The sequence below is a fragment of the Scyliorhinus canicula genome, chromosome 3 (assembly GCF_902713615.1).
Source record: "Scyliorhinus canicula chromosome 3, sScyCan1.1, whole genome shotgun sequence".
NCBI lineage: Eukaryota > Metazoa > Chordata > Chondrichthyes > Carcharhiniformes > Scyliorhinidae > Scyliorhinus > Scyliorhinus canicula.
In genome coordinates, this window is record NC_052148.1 from 252,667,196 (window position 1) to 252,681,976 (window position 14,781).

The 14,781-nt window shown below is 48.2% G+C and overlaps 1 protein-coding gene across 2 annotated transcripts in view; it reads left to right on the top strand.

Moving 5' to 3' along the window:
* Positions 1-395: 395 nt before the first annotated feature.
* LOC119963436 (dihydropyrimidinase-related protein 1-like) overlaps positions 396-14,781 on the top strand; it is an 81,336-nt gene continuing 66,950 nt past the window's right edge. The window contains exon 1 of one of the 2 annotated variants that reach the window (XM_038792563.1): positions 396-920. In XM_038792563.1, coding sequence (XP_038648491.1) covers positions 549-920 — 372 coding nt within the window. In that variant the 5' untranslated portion in view covers positions 396-548. Of the gene's footprint in view, positions 921-3,131; positions 3,402-14,781 lie in introns of those variants that run through there. The other variant, XM_038792564.1, reaches the window with a different exon arrangement.

Genomic DNA, 14,781 nt, shown 5'->3' on the forward strand with positions numbered 1-14,781 from the left:
GGTCTCATAGTTCTTTCCAAAATCGAAAGTATCCTCCAATCTGGAGACAGGTGCCCTGAAGCTGAGGGTGCGGCCTGATGCCCTGAGCCCAGCCTTGGTGCTGAATGGACAGCTCACAGTGCAGTCAATGCCCAGCAGCCGGGGACACATTCTGATCGGTTCCTTTTTTTATTGTTAAATGGAGCAGCCTTCAGAGGCAAGCTGCCCCTCAGCCTCCCACTCTAACAGCATTGCAAGGACCTCCCTCAGAAGGAATGACAGACACACACACACAAAACATTTAGCTGAACCAACAGCGACACTTTCTCTTCTCATTGATGCAGACGCTATTACTTCCGTGTCAGAGGCTCAGATGAAATGGGCTGTCAGTAAGAGAATTCATTAACTCGCCAGATCCTGGCTGGAGTCCATTGCTTTGCTCCTGTGTGTGTGTGAGAGAGAGAGAGAGAAAGTGTGAGAGTTGTGTTGAGTGAGAACAAGAGCTATCATTCTACCCCCTCCTCTCTCTCTTTCTCTCCCTCCCTCCCTTTATTTCCAGCCCAGATAGCATGGCTGAGGGTAAGAGACGTTGGGGCAAGGAAGACGACCTGCCTGTGTACCTGGCCAGACCGGGGACCACGGCTCAAACCCCCCGGCAGAAATACGGGGGCATGTTCTGCACGGTGGAAGGTGCTTACGAGAGGAAGACAATAGATTTCGATGCCTACAGCGTGGGACGCCGGAGCGGGAGGGCTTCCAGGAGTGCCAGCAGGCAGGACCTGCTGTCCCCGGAGTCGGATGGACTGAGCGAAAGTGTCAGTGATATCAGTGAGATCTCTGGCTCGGTCATCAGCTCTCCCAGCGAGAGAGAGGAGAGGGCCCCGCTGGAGATCAAACCTGCGACCGGCAAAGAGCTGCTCCAGAACTGGGAGCAGGGCAAGGTACAAGCCCAAACCCTTCCCTCCATCCCCATCATTCTAATTTCCCACCTCCCCCCCCAACACTCAGGCACAAAGTTAACTTTCTCCCTCCTCCCCCTTTCTGACCATTCATTAAATCTCACTTTTCCAATCGCAGGGTGGGACAAGTACTGATTTTAAAATACTTTTGTTTCACTAAATGCTTGGCAGTAACCATACAACCACTGAATTCTGTTTGACTGGAAGTGTAAAGGGGGGCAAATCTGTTTCTGGTTGAAAATGTCCTTTTTCCACCGAGACGGATTCTTTTGTTCCTGGGATGTATTGAACTGGTTATTTCCAGCCAGGCTTCACTGAAAGCGACCAAACCCGGCCTGCGGGCGTTTGGAGAGTTGCAGTCCCTGTAAAGGGTAGCTTGTGTGAGATTCATGCTGATTCTCATTCACAAGATCAGAGCTTGGTGCGTTTCCATCCTTTAATAATTGTCCACTCACTCCCCTTGTCTTGCTGCCTCCACTGGAGCCATTGTCTGTCTGCAACGTGACAACCTCTCTCCCACCCCACCCCACCCCCCACCCAAACTCACTCCTTCCTCTCACGGCTTTTTTTTTAACACAAAAGACTTCAATGCTCTGGGGGCATTGTGTTTCATCTTGCTCAATCAGACTGGCCTCTCTGACTTTACCTCGTCACCATCCCCCCCCCCCCCCTCTTCACCTCCAGCGAGCAACAATCAAACAAAGAGACATCAAGGGGAGGAATTCGCCTGTAATCACAAACCAGAGAATTGAATCAACCCCTGGGCTTAACCGTGTATATCTGCCAGCTATGATTCTACTGAACTGGCACTACAGGACAGCGGGACCCCTCGAAGGCAGACTGCCCATCACATTTGAGTTTGGCTGCAGACTATACTGAATTGTGGAGAGCTGGCTGGGGGAGGACAAAGAAGAATTTAAATCTGATGTCCCGCTGAAACAGAAGGTGGAGCCGGCGGTGTCTTTGTTCCGCTCCGGTGACACGCTAAAATCATTGTGACCACAATCCCTCACACAACCATCCAGAATTCCTCAGTGATCCTATCCTGTGCCCCACAAAACAGCAAGATACAGACGCCACGGAGGCTTCAGCTCCTTATGGCAAGTGACATTTGTGCCACACAAACACCAGGCAATGCCCATTTCCAACAAGTGGGCCTCTCTTTGACATTATATTAGGGGCTGGTTTAGCACAGTGGGCTAAATAGCTGGCTTGCAATGCAGAACAAGGCACCGGTTCAATTCCCATACTGGCCTCCCCGAACAGGCTCAGGAATGTGGCGACTAGGGGCTTTTCACAGTAACTTCATTTGAAGCCTACTTGTGACAAGCAATTTTTTTTCTGAGTGCCAATAATCTAGTCGAACCAGAAAGATAACTAGGCTAACCAGGAAAATTATGTGACTCCAAGAGCAGATCAGAAACTGGATGCTCTGCGTTGAGTGACTCATTTCCTGAGTTGCCAAAGCCGCCCTGCCGTTTACAAGACATCAGGACTGGTGGAATGCAGTCCACTTGCCTGAAGGGGTGCAGCTCCAATAGCACAAAGAATCAGAGCACCAGGGCACATCAGGGTGTGGGCGGGGGGGGGGGGGGGGGGGAGTGTGTACTATCTACAAGATGCACTGGAGCAAGGAGACAAAGCTTCTGGGACAGCACCTCCCAAACCCTCAACCTCTTGTCCAGAAAAGGGCAAGGTTTAGGAAGTTTGGAGCAGCGCACCTACAAATCACACACCGTCCTGACTGGGAAATAGATCGCAGTTGATTCATTTGGCAGTGGCTCATAATTGGCGCACTCTCTCTCTAGCCCCTAAGGGGCTGATTTAGCTCACTGGGCTAAATCGCTGGCTTTTAAAGCAGACCAAGCAGGCCAGCAGCACGGTTCGATTCCCGTATCAGCCTCCCTGGACAGGCGCCGGAATGTGGCGACTAGGGGCTTTTCACAGTAACTTCATTGAAGCCTACTCGTGACAATAAGCGATTTTCATTTTCATTTCTCTCTGAACAACACTCTGGGTGGATCCTGCAGCGGTTCAAGAAGGACAATTAATGATGGGCAGGAACGCCCACATTCCCGTGGATAAATTGTTGGTGGTTGGGGGGAAGAGAGAGAGAGAGAGAGAGAACTCCTGTGTGTCAGGCAGCTAATGGGAAAGTGCTTCCTGAGGTGAGGAGCGTCTGTCTCCATTGGAGCAGCCTCTAGAAGGAGCTCTTCAGCTCACTCCCTCTGGATGGCTGCAGACTGACACCTTCCTCCGGACGCACATTCAAAAAAAAACACACACACACTCATATTCACAAATAAATAGCCGTTGCTCTAAAAGAATCAAGTCTTAACGTGACGATTACCAGGCCAGTTTAAATTAGACAATCCGAGCTTTGTCTTCTGTCCCTACATTTTTAAAAAACGCACCCAGGCAAACATGGCCCAGCAAGACGCCCAGGATATGCACCGTATAACGGTAAGCTTTTTCATTCTGGAAGGAAGGTCGCGGCCAGGGTCCCAATGTGTGTGTGTGTGTGGGGGGGGGGGGGGGGGGGGGGGGAGAGGGGGTTGCTTTGGGAAGAAGGGGGGGGGGGGTTTGCCCAGGAATTTGACCCCATCACCTCTCAGGAGAAGAGGGGAGGGGGGAGCTGGTACTGTGGCGACCAGCGAGGCCATTCTCCCAGTTTAAAACGAGCTACTCCTGCAAGCTCTTCATTATTGAAGCTCCTCATCACGCTGTCGGTTCCAGTCGGACTTGATGAGCCCCCCCCCCCCCCCCCCCCCATTCTCCAAAGGGGTTATATTTTATTTAATCATTTTATTTAAATGAGGTTTGTGACAATATATGGGGGGGGGGGGGCTGTTCTGATCATTCCATCGCCCAGATTTTGATCGTGATGAAAATCGATCATTTATCTGAACCATCGCTGGAATATCTGGGCTCACAAAAGGATGTTCGAGTGTCTGATTTAATCAGGGGGTGTCATTTGGTGCAGCCAGATCACTGACTCAGAGCAAAGGATTGTAAATATACTGCCCAGTGTACACCCTGGGTATTGAAGCCAAAACGCAAATCCCAGATTGGGGGAACCAAAGGGTGTTTTTTTTCTTTTAAACAAAAGGGAGGGGTGGGTGGATTAGAACGAGACACAAAAAGACCTTCAGAGCAGCAAACGCCACCATTATAATCCTCCAGGGTCAGGCCGCAATTGCACAAACTATTGGATTTCAAGGCAGAAATTAACTTGCATATTTACATTATATTAGACTATTTTCTATTGATGATTAAAATGTTTTCGCAGGTAACGTTGCTCCCAATAATGATGGGATTAGCGATTAGCACTCGTGGTTATAAACTGCAGTGGAGATTTTCCTTTGCTGGGCTGGAGACTCTCCCTCCCGCTGGTGGAGACTCCTCTGAAATTGCACAGCCACAGTGTGTCAGGACAGCCGCCTTTCACCTCGGTGACCGAGGTCAGTTCCAACTCAGACAGGAACAAAAGTCTCTTCAGCCCGACAATACAATTCGGCTATTGCACCAGTGGTGCTTGTCACCCAGATTTGTACATTGCAGCTCATTCTTTGAGGACATTGTAGATATGAACTGAGTAGGTCGGCTGTCATAGCTAATCGAGGCTGATGGTGGTTGGTGAGGTTTCGGGTTTTGAGAGCAGGACAATGGATAGATGAAAGTGATGGCGTTTCAGGTTTCCCCTGCTGGGGCGACGCCCTTGTCCAATCAAACTGTGTAATGCCTGCTGATATCACAGTGATGCCGCATCTTGAGGGCACAAGATCTTATTCACTTTGAAAAGGCCAGGAATGTAATTCATGAATTGTTGTGCTATAAACTGGAAGGGACAAATTGAAAATCATTCCCAGCGACCAAATTGTGCTTCAGTCTTCTAAGGTGCCCTATTAATGTATTTCTGACATCAGCTTGCGAACACTGATGGAGCAGCTTCAATGCACTGACACACACCCAGATCCTTAAGGAGAAGATGGGTTCAGGGAACATGTTGCCCCTCAAGCAAATTCCACTATTCAGTGAGGTGAAGGCTGATCTCCAGACTAATTCCATACACTCACCTTGGTCCCAAACCCCTTAATACCTTGGGTTATTACAAATCTATCAATGTCAGAATTGCCATTTGAGGAGGAGACACCTTGGGCAGGATCTTCCAGCCCATTCTGCCAGCGGGGTCTTCCATTCCCGGTGATGGTGACCATCCCCTCCCCATAGCAGGTCCCCAGTGATGGCACAGTAGCACAGTGGTTAACTTCTGCCTCGCAGTGCCAGGGACCCGCGTTCGTTTCCGGCCTTGGGCAACTGTCTGGAGTTTGCAATTCCTCCGGTGTCTGCATGGGTTTTGTCCCGCAGTCCAAAAATGTGCAGGTTAGGTGAATTGGCCATGATAAAATTGCTCCTTAGTGTACAGGGATATATAGGCTGGGTGGGGTTACGGGGAAAGTACGGGGCATGGGCTGAGGTAGGGTGGTCTTATAGAGAGTCAGTGCAGACACAATGGACCAATAGGTCTCCTTCTGCACTGTAGGGATTCTACAGTTCAATGGGATGGGCAACAATGTGACTGAAAATCTGTTGGCGACCAATGCCAAGCTGCGTCCGCTGATGGAAAACACACCCCAGCTGGGGGGAGGGTAGTGGACAGTCCTACCATTTGTGTGCAGAAACGGTTCTTCATTTCACTCCTGAGAGATCTGGTTCTAAGTTTCAGACTATGCCCCCTAGATTGAGATTCTCGAACCAGCAGGAATAGTTTATTTGACTCATCTGCATAATATTTAGAAAACTTTGATCAAATCATCCACCTTTTAAATTCCAGACAGTCGCCCAAGGCTGGAAATGAACGCAGGTCGCTGGCACTGTGAGGCAGCAGTGTTAACCACTGTGCCATCATGCCACCACTGGGGAATTGGGGAAGTGTCATGGTACAACTAGTTAGTTTTAGAGGACACTTGCAGTGGTATGTTGCGCGTTTTACTGGAGTGTATTAACACGCCTCCGTTTAAAGGTCGTGTGCTTAACACCTATGGCTCTGTGTATGTAATTATGCTCAGGAGTCGCCAGGTGCCGTATTTAGACACCTCACAAGTATATCAAGGTCAGGTTCAAAGTAATAAATCTGTACACCGATTAGTAAGTCCAAACGATTGATATTTATTTTGACAAATATAATAAATACACATGCATACGCTAAAGAGACGAACTTACTTCTAACACTAAACAACTAAAATACTTATCTAGACAGGAACAGGCAAGGTCAGGGAGCAAGGCCTTCGTCCCGTTCTTGGTCTGCAACTCTCAGGTATTTAAAGTTGTCAGGGTCTAGCAAAGTCTGGATCACGTAGCGATCATTGTGGTGGCACTTACAGTTCGATGGCCGATGGCTCAACGGCTGGTGATGGAACTGGAGTCAGGATGCGATGTATCAGCAAAGCGAAGCCGGAGCGATGAAAACAGCAGAGAGTCGGAGCCAAAAACAGACCGAACCATGTGCGGGGTCTACTTTTATAGGTCCCCCAAAGTCCGTGCTCCTTCGGGGCGGTCCTGTGACCTGCCATGTATCGATTGGGCCTTTTCCCAATCGATATCTTCCAAACCCCCCAATCTGAGGGTCGCTTCTCGATGGGTGGGGCGGTACCTATGGTTCTTTGTGTTGGATACTATGGTGCCGTTCTGTCTGGGCGTCTGCTCAAAAGTATCCATTCATACTTAAATGTTTCTATTGTGTGGGATCTGGATCACCTCATTACTATGTAGATCTTGTTGCCATTTACACCTTTGGCTGACGCTCTGCACCTGGCCACAAACTTGTTTCTGTACGTCCAGAATGCTAATTAGTCTTCTGCAAACTGCTTGTCCTTGCTAAGACTGTTTTCTCCCTGCAGCCTTAGCAGTTCTCCATTTTGTAGCCTAGTGTCCATCTTAGGTGGCTACAGGTACTGTAGTCAGGAGTACAGGAAGGAGAGGAGTACTGTCAGAAGAGGGGATTTGAAATAAAGTTCCAGAATACTTGAGCAACATGGTTGAATGCTGCCCTACCAATGGCGGAACAGAGAGTCGGGAGTTGCAGAGTTGTCCAGAGTTGGAAGATGGGGCTGGAGGTGGTTTCCCATTTAGGGCGAAGAGAGGCCTCTGTGACTTGGGACCAAAGTGAGGGTGATAGCTGAATTGTTTTTTTATTATTCATTTATGGGATGTGGCCTCCGCTGGTTAGACCAGAATTTATTGGCCATCCCTAGTTTCCCTTCAGAAGGTGGTGTTGAGTTGCCTTCTTGAACTGCTGCAATCCTTAAATGAGAGTCAATGTGTGGGGTACTGGACAAGTTTGATTTTGCGAGGTTAATCTTGATAGACAAGTGGAGAGTGTTTGTTGGAAATGTGTAGGCAACAAAACATTGAGTGATGTTTTCAGCCACATAGAGAGGTATAGGCGGGTGGGCGGGATGTGCGGGGGGGGGGGGGGGGTCATATTCTAAGATGGAGTCAACATGTTTGTCTGAGGAGTCTACGATGCAGTTGTACGGTGTCAAATGCAGTTTAAGCAAATGGTTAAATAGGAAAATTCAGGATTAAGGTGTGGGCTTTCTGACAAAAGCAAAACAGAATGCATTGTTCTTGCCAGTTTTAAGGTGCAGAAAGTTTTAGCCCAAGATCCATAACTGAATAAGACCATAAGACCATAAAACATAGGAGCAGAATTAGGCCACTCAGCCCATTGAGTCTGCTCCACCGTTCAATCATGGCTGATGTTTTTCTCATCCCCATTTTCCTGCCTTCTCCCCCATAACCCCTGATCCCATTATTGATCAATAACCTATCTATCTCTGTCTTAAAGACACTCAGTGATTTGGCCTCCACAGCCTTTTGCGGCAAAGAGTTCCACAGATTCATCACCCTCTGGCTGACAAAATTCCTCATCATCTCTATTTTAAAGGAGCATCCCTTTAGTCTGAGATTGTGTCCTCTACTTCTAGTTTTTCCTCCAAGTGGAAACATCCTCTCCAAATCCACTCTATCCAGGCCTTGCAATAACCTGTAAGTTTCAATAAGATCCCCCCTCATCTTTCTAAACTCCAACGAGTACAGACCCAGAGTCTTTAACCGTTCCTCATACCAGGAATCATTCTTGTGACCCTCCTCTGGACCCTTTCCAAGGCCAGCACATCCTTCCTTAGATACAGGGCCCAAAACTGCTCACAATATTCCAAATGGGGCCTTATATAGCCTCAGAAGTACGTCCCTCGTCTTGTATTCTAGCCCTCTCGACATGAACGCCAATATTGCATTTGCCTTCTTAACTGCCGACTGAACCTGTACGTTAACCTTAAGAGAATCATAAACAAGGGCTCCCAAGCCCATTTGTGCTTCTGATTTCCTAAGCATCTCCCCATTTAGAAAATAGTCTATACTTCCATTTCTCCTTCCAAAGGGCATAACCTCACACTTTTCCACATTGTATCCCATCTGCTACTTCTTTGCCCACTCTCCTGCCTGTCCAAGTCCTTCTGCAACCTGCCTGCTTCCTCAATATTACCTGTCCCTCTACAGATCTTTGTATCATCTGCAAACTTAGCAACAGGTCCTTCAGTTCCTTCTTCCAGATCATTAATGTATATTGTGAAAAGTTATGGTCTCCACACCGACCCTTAAGGAACACCACTAGTCACCGGCTGCCATCCTGAAAAAAAACCCTTTATCCCTACTCTCTGCCTTCTTCCAGTCAGCCAATCCTCTATCCATGCCAGGATCTTACCCTTAACACCATGGGCTCTTAACTTATTTAACAGTCTCCTATGCGGCATCTTGTCTAATGCCTTCTGGAAATCTAAATAAATCACGGGTCTCCTTTGTCTAACTTCCTTGTTATTTCCTCAAAGTACTCTAACAGCTTTGTCAGACATGACCTCCCTTTGACAAAGCCGTGTTGACTCAGTCCTATTTTATCATGCGCTTCCAAGTACTCCACAATCTCATCTTTAATAATGGACTCTAAAATCTTACCAATGACTGAAGTCAGGCTAACCGGCGTATAATTTCCCGTCTTCTGCCTCCCTCCCTTCTTAAACAGTGGTATTACATTAGCCACTTTCCAGTCCTCTGGCACCCCTCCTGCCTCCAGTGATTCCTGAAAGATTTGGGCAGCACGGTAACACAGCACCACGGTCCCAGGTTCGATTCCCTGCTGGGTCATTGTCTGTGCGAAGTCTGCACGTTCTCCCCGTGTCTGCGTGGGTTTCCTCCGGGTGCTCCGGTTTCCTCCCACAGTCTAAAGATGTGCAGGTTAGGTGGATTGGCCATGCTAAATTGCCCTTAGTGACCAAAAAATGTTAGGAGGGGTTATTGGGTTCCGGGGATAGGGTGGAAGTGGGGGTTTAAGTGAGTTGGTGCAGACTCGATGGTCCGAATGGCCTCCTTCTGCACTGTGTGTTCTATGTTCTATCACCAGCATTGCCTCCACAATCTCCTGAACTATCTCTTTTAGAATCCGGGGGTGTAGTCCATCCGGTCCAGGTGATTTATCCACCTTCAGACCTTTCCGTTTCTCCAGAACCTTCTCCTTAGTAATCATCACTGCATTCACCTCTGCCCCCTGATTCTCCTGGAACTCTGACATCCCACTGGTGTCTTCCACCATGACGATTGATGTAAAGTAACTATTCAGTTCCTTTACCATTTCTTTGTTTCCTATTATTACTTCTCCAACCACATTTTCTAGTGGCCCAATGTCTATTTTTGCCTCTCTTCTTTTATATATTGAAAAAACTCCTCCTATCTTCCTTTATATTACTAGCTAATGAAGCAAAAAGCTAGACAGCACAGGAATAGAAGCAAATTTCAGATTGATGTGGAGGAAACAAACATTAAATATTAGTAGCCTACATTTGGATGATGTTATTCATCCTTATGTTAATGTTGTCAAACAATTGCATGTAGATAAGAAATTATGGACTAATGATGGAACCTCAGGATACACTAAGGAAACTGTGTGGTGAGGGAGGAAAATCTAGAAAGGAAGATATGCTGGCTACATTGGAACAGATAAGAAAATTACAGTGGATGGTAGCTGGTACAGGAGCATCGTATTGATCAAAGTTGAGAGGCATGAGAAAAAGTGAGTAAACAAAGGAAGGGTAATTCACCCATAGTTGCAGTTACACAGTTGGTTACTTTGACAATGGTGTTGCAGGTGGGCTCAAATTCACAGTGAAAGATCTGGGATAGGGAATGACGGGAGGGTTGGTTATGGAATTAGGTGGTGGTGCATTCAAGAAGCCTAGGGGAGATGCAGCTGTTGGAGAATGGAATTGTATTTATCAATTGCATGGGTCCAAAAATGGTGAACAAGACGATAATACAAGCGGCTGATCACTCAAGTCCCCTTTGTGGTCCCATGCTAGCTAGCATTGTTAGGACGAACAGACAAAATAGGAGTAGAAGTAGGCCATTTCGCCCCTCGAGCCTGCTCTGCCATTCAAGTAGATCATGGCTGATCTGTGTGTTGAGTTCCATATTCTCACCTACCCCCGATAACCTTTGATTACCTAGCTCAACAAGAACCTTCTCCGCCATCAAAGTATTTAGTGATCCCCTTTCCACCACCTCCTGAGGCAGAGAGTTCCAAAGTCGCACAACCTTCTGAGAAATAAAACTCTCTGTCCTAAAAGGGTGACTCCTAATTTTAAAACAGTGCCTCCTAGTTCTGGTCTCGTCTACAAGAGGAAACATCCTTTCCACATCCACCTTATCATTATTGTTCAGGATCTTATATACTTCAATCCAGTCACCCCTCACTCTTCTATACCCGTGGAAGCAAGCCCAATCTCTCCAAACTATCCTTATAAGACAATATGTTCATTCCAGTTAACAATCTCGTAAACCTCCTTTGAACTGCCTCCAACTCAGAATTCACTCTTTTCCCTATAAATAATAGCTACAAAAGTCCACCCTTAACTTACCTTATCCTCTTCAACAATCATTCCATCTCCATGATTACTTACATTCTTTAAGGTCCTCATGTGTTGTCAAAACCTATCTCAGTGCCCTTGCTTCTGACACATCCTGTTTGAATCCCTTCAGTTTGTTTTCTGCCCTATTTACAACAATGATTTCTTTCGCTAAATTCACAAGTCAAAGTCTTAGTAACTGTGACCATTGTTGTGTTATGTAATTTGGAATAACAGAAGCTGCCATTTGATGCAGTTTTGAGTAAAAGATGCTCCAGACTTTGAAGTGAATTCAACGTGTTTTATTGAACTATTAGTACAGTTCTCCATGAGTTTGACTCTCTGCTAATCTAAATGTAGTAACTCAGTCTAACTGAACTAGCCTTGCTCTAAGCCATGTGCTGGGGTGTGATGCTGAGGATACACCCTGTCTCACTCTGTAGATGTTGGCCTGTGGAAAGAGGCGGGGTGTGAGTGCCTCATCCTTTTTATAGTGAGATACCACCCCTGAGTATCCTGACTGCTCATTGGTCATGTCCTATTCTATATGTTCATTATCTGCATGTTTGTATATTATGGCATCTCCCCTTTTTTTGTATGTTCTGTTGGCGTATGTGAATGTATTTACATGTGAATGAGTCTGTCTAATGTGGCTGACGAAGGACAACAGAACAGAGCAAACAAAACAAACGTTCACAAGTCCAGTCTCTGGAGCTTGCGTCTGACCCTTGTCGACTGCCGGAGAGGTGGCGGAGGGGACGACAGCTCCTTGACAGGTGGGATGGAAGACTGACTGGTGGCCTCATGGTGCGAGGTATCAGGAGGTGGCAATTCAACATATGGAAATGGAGGAGAAAGTGGTTGCAGGCAGGCAACTTTGCACAGTGTCCATCGATTCCTTTGCACGATGGAGCCATCAGCCATATGTACAACATAAGAGCGGGGCGCGGCCTGTCGAACAACGACAGCCAGGGTAGACTACCCACCATCTGGCATCTTGATCTTGACAGTGTCTTCCGGGGATAGGATGGCCTGATTGGTGGCATGGGCATCATAGCCCTGCTTTTGACGGTCTCTGAGCTGCTGCATCTTCTGCAGCACCGGGAGGTGATCCAGGTCGGGCAGGCGTATGGCTGTAAGCATCGTCCGCAGGTCCCTGTTCATCAGAGGTTGAGCCGGCGACATGCCAGTTGACAATGGAGTCGCCCTATATGCGAGCAGTGCAAGGTGTATGTCGGAAGCAGAGTCCTTGGCCTTGCAGATGAGCTGTTTCACAATGTGCACCTCTTTGTCCACTTCTCCATTGGACTGCGGATAGTGCGGACTGGAGGTGACATGCTGGAAATTGTATGACCTGGCAAACATGGACCATTCGCGACTGTTAAAGCACGGGCTATTGTTGCTCATGGCGGTGATTGGGATGCCATGCCTTGAGAACGTCTCCTTACAGGCTTTGATGACGGTCCGAGAGGTGAGGTCCAGGAGCTTCTGCACCTCAGGATAATTCGAGAAATAGTCGATCATCAATAAGTAGTCGTGACCATTCACATGAAAGAGGTTGACGCCAACCTTGGACCACGGAGAGGTCACTATGTCATGCTGTTGGAGCGTCTCCTTGCTCTGCGCTGGCTGGAACCGCTGACAGGTAGCACAGTTCAGGACCATGTCCGTGATGTACTGGCTGATGCTGGGCCAGTAGGCAGCTTGCCAGGCTCTGCGTCTGCACTTCTCGACGCCCAGGTTCCCTCATGAATCTGGCGCAGCACCAAGCTTTGGAGACTGAGTGGAATGACAATCCTGTCCAACTTGAGGAGGAGACCATCAATCACAGTCCTTCACATTGTAAAATTGTGGGCAGTGCCCTTTCTGCCCGTCATTGGTAAGGTTGTGGATGACGCGCTGCAAGAGGGCGTCTTTGGCTGTCTCATCACGGATGAGAACTACCTTCTCATCTGTCGCCGGGAGAGTGCTAGCACACAGTTGCACCTGCGACTCGATGTGCTGGATGATCTCCAGTGGCTCAGTGGGCGAGGTGACGGAGCAGGACAATGTATCAGCGATGATGAGCTCCTTGCCAGGTGTGTACATCAAGTTGAAGTCATACCTCCTAAGTTTAAGCAGGATTCTCTGCAACCGAGGTGTCATGTCATTCAGGTCCTTGTGGATGATGTGGACCAGAGGCCTATGATCAGTGAATGTCGGCAGGCCATAGACATATTCATGAAATTTGAGGATGCCGGTGAGAAGACCCAAGCACTCCTTCTCAATCTGTACATATCTGGTTTCAGTGGGTGTCATCGCCCTTGATGTGTAGGCTACTGATGCCCAGGATGATGTGTCATCTCGTTGAAGCAACACTGTACTGATGCCATCCTGACTCGCATCTGTGGATATCTTTGCCACTCGGTCCGGGTCGAAGAATGCCAGGACTGGTGCAGTGGTGAGCTTGGCTTTCAGCTCCAGCCACTCTGTCTGGTGTGCTGCCTTCCACTCAAAGGCAGTTGACTTTTTCACCAGGTTGCGTAGGGCCGTGGTGTGTGTGGCCATGGTTGGAATGAACTTGCCCAGAAAATTGACCATACCCAAGAAGCGCAGCACCGCCTTTTTGTCCTCAGGGACCTTCATTGCCTCAATGGCCTTGATTTTGTCTGTGTCTGGGTGCACACCATACTGTGAGATCTGGTCGCCGAGGAACTTGAGCGTTGATGTCCCAAAACAACATTTGGACCTGTTTAACTTTAGGCCGTTGGCATGTACACGGCGGAATACCTTCTGGAGACAGGACCTTCAGGGGTCGTGGACCATATGATGATGTTGTCCACGTACACACGAACCCCTTCAATGCCCTCCATCATCTGCTCCATGATGCGATGGAATATCTCCGATGCCGAGATGGTGCCAAATGGCATGCGATTGTAGCAGTATCTGCCAAAAGGCGTGTTGAAGGTGCAGAGCCTTCTGCTGAACTCTTCCAGCTGCATTTGCCAAAATCCCTGTGATGCATCCAATTTGGTGAAGAAGCATTCATGTGCCATCTCACTCGTGGGTTCCTCCCGCTTCGGGATGGGGTAGTGTTCCCGCATGATATTCTTATTGAGATCCTTGGGATCAATGCAGTTGCGCAGGTCCCCTGAAGGCGTCTTTGCGCACACCATTGAGCTGACCCAGTCAGTTGGCTCGGTGACCTTGGATATGATGCTTTTTTTGTGAAGATCCTTGAGCTGTGCCTTCTGGCGCTCTCTCAGTGGAGCAGGGACTCGTTGTGGTGCATGGACCACTGGCTTGGCGTCAGGTCATAGCAGAATCTTGTATCGATACGGCAGTGTGCCCATCCCGTTGAACACATCTGGATACTGGGCAAGGATGTCGTCGATGCCAGCCTGATGATCCACATGGAAGGATGTTGTGGTGTAAACCCTTTGAATGAGGTTCAGCTGCTTGCAGGCATGCGCACCTAGTAGGGATGCCCTGTCTAGCTTAACAATTTCAAAGCGTAACCGTGCTTTTGTGTGTTGGTTGATAAGTGCAGATGGCAGGATCCCAGTGCCGTGATGGCATTCCTGTTGTAATCCAGGAGCTTGCAGGCAGCTGCAAGGACCGTGAGGGGCTTCTTAATGCGTCTGAAGTCTGCCTGTGAGAGGAGGTTGGCAGAGGCACCTGTGTCCAGCTTGAACTGAATGGGGCAGTGATTGAACTTCATCACTGCTCGCCATTCGCCTTCGGAATCCACAGCTAGGATTGATTGGACTTGCGATGTGTCTGGTGTGGCATATTCACATGTTTTAATAATGCCCACACGGTAGGCATTGTCCAGGTATTCATCATCTGGATCAATTGCACTGCCGGGATCAGAATCCTCTAGGCATTGTTGCACACTCCGGATG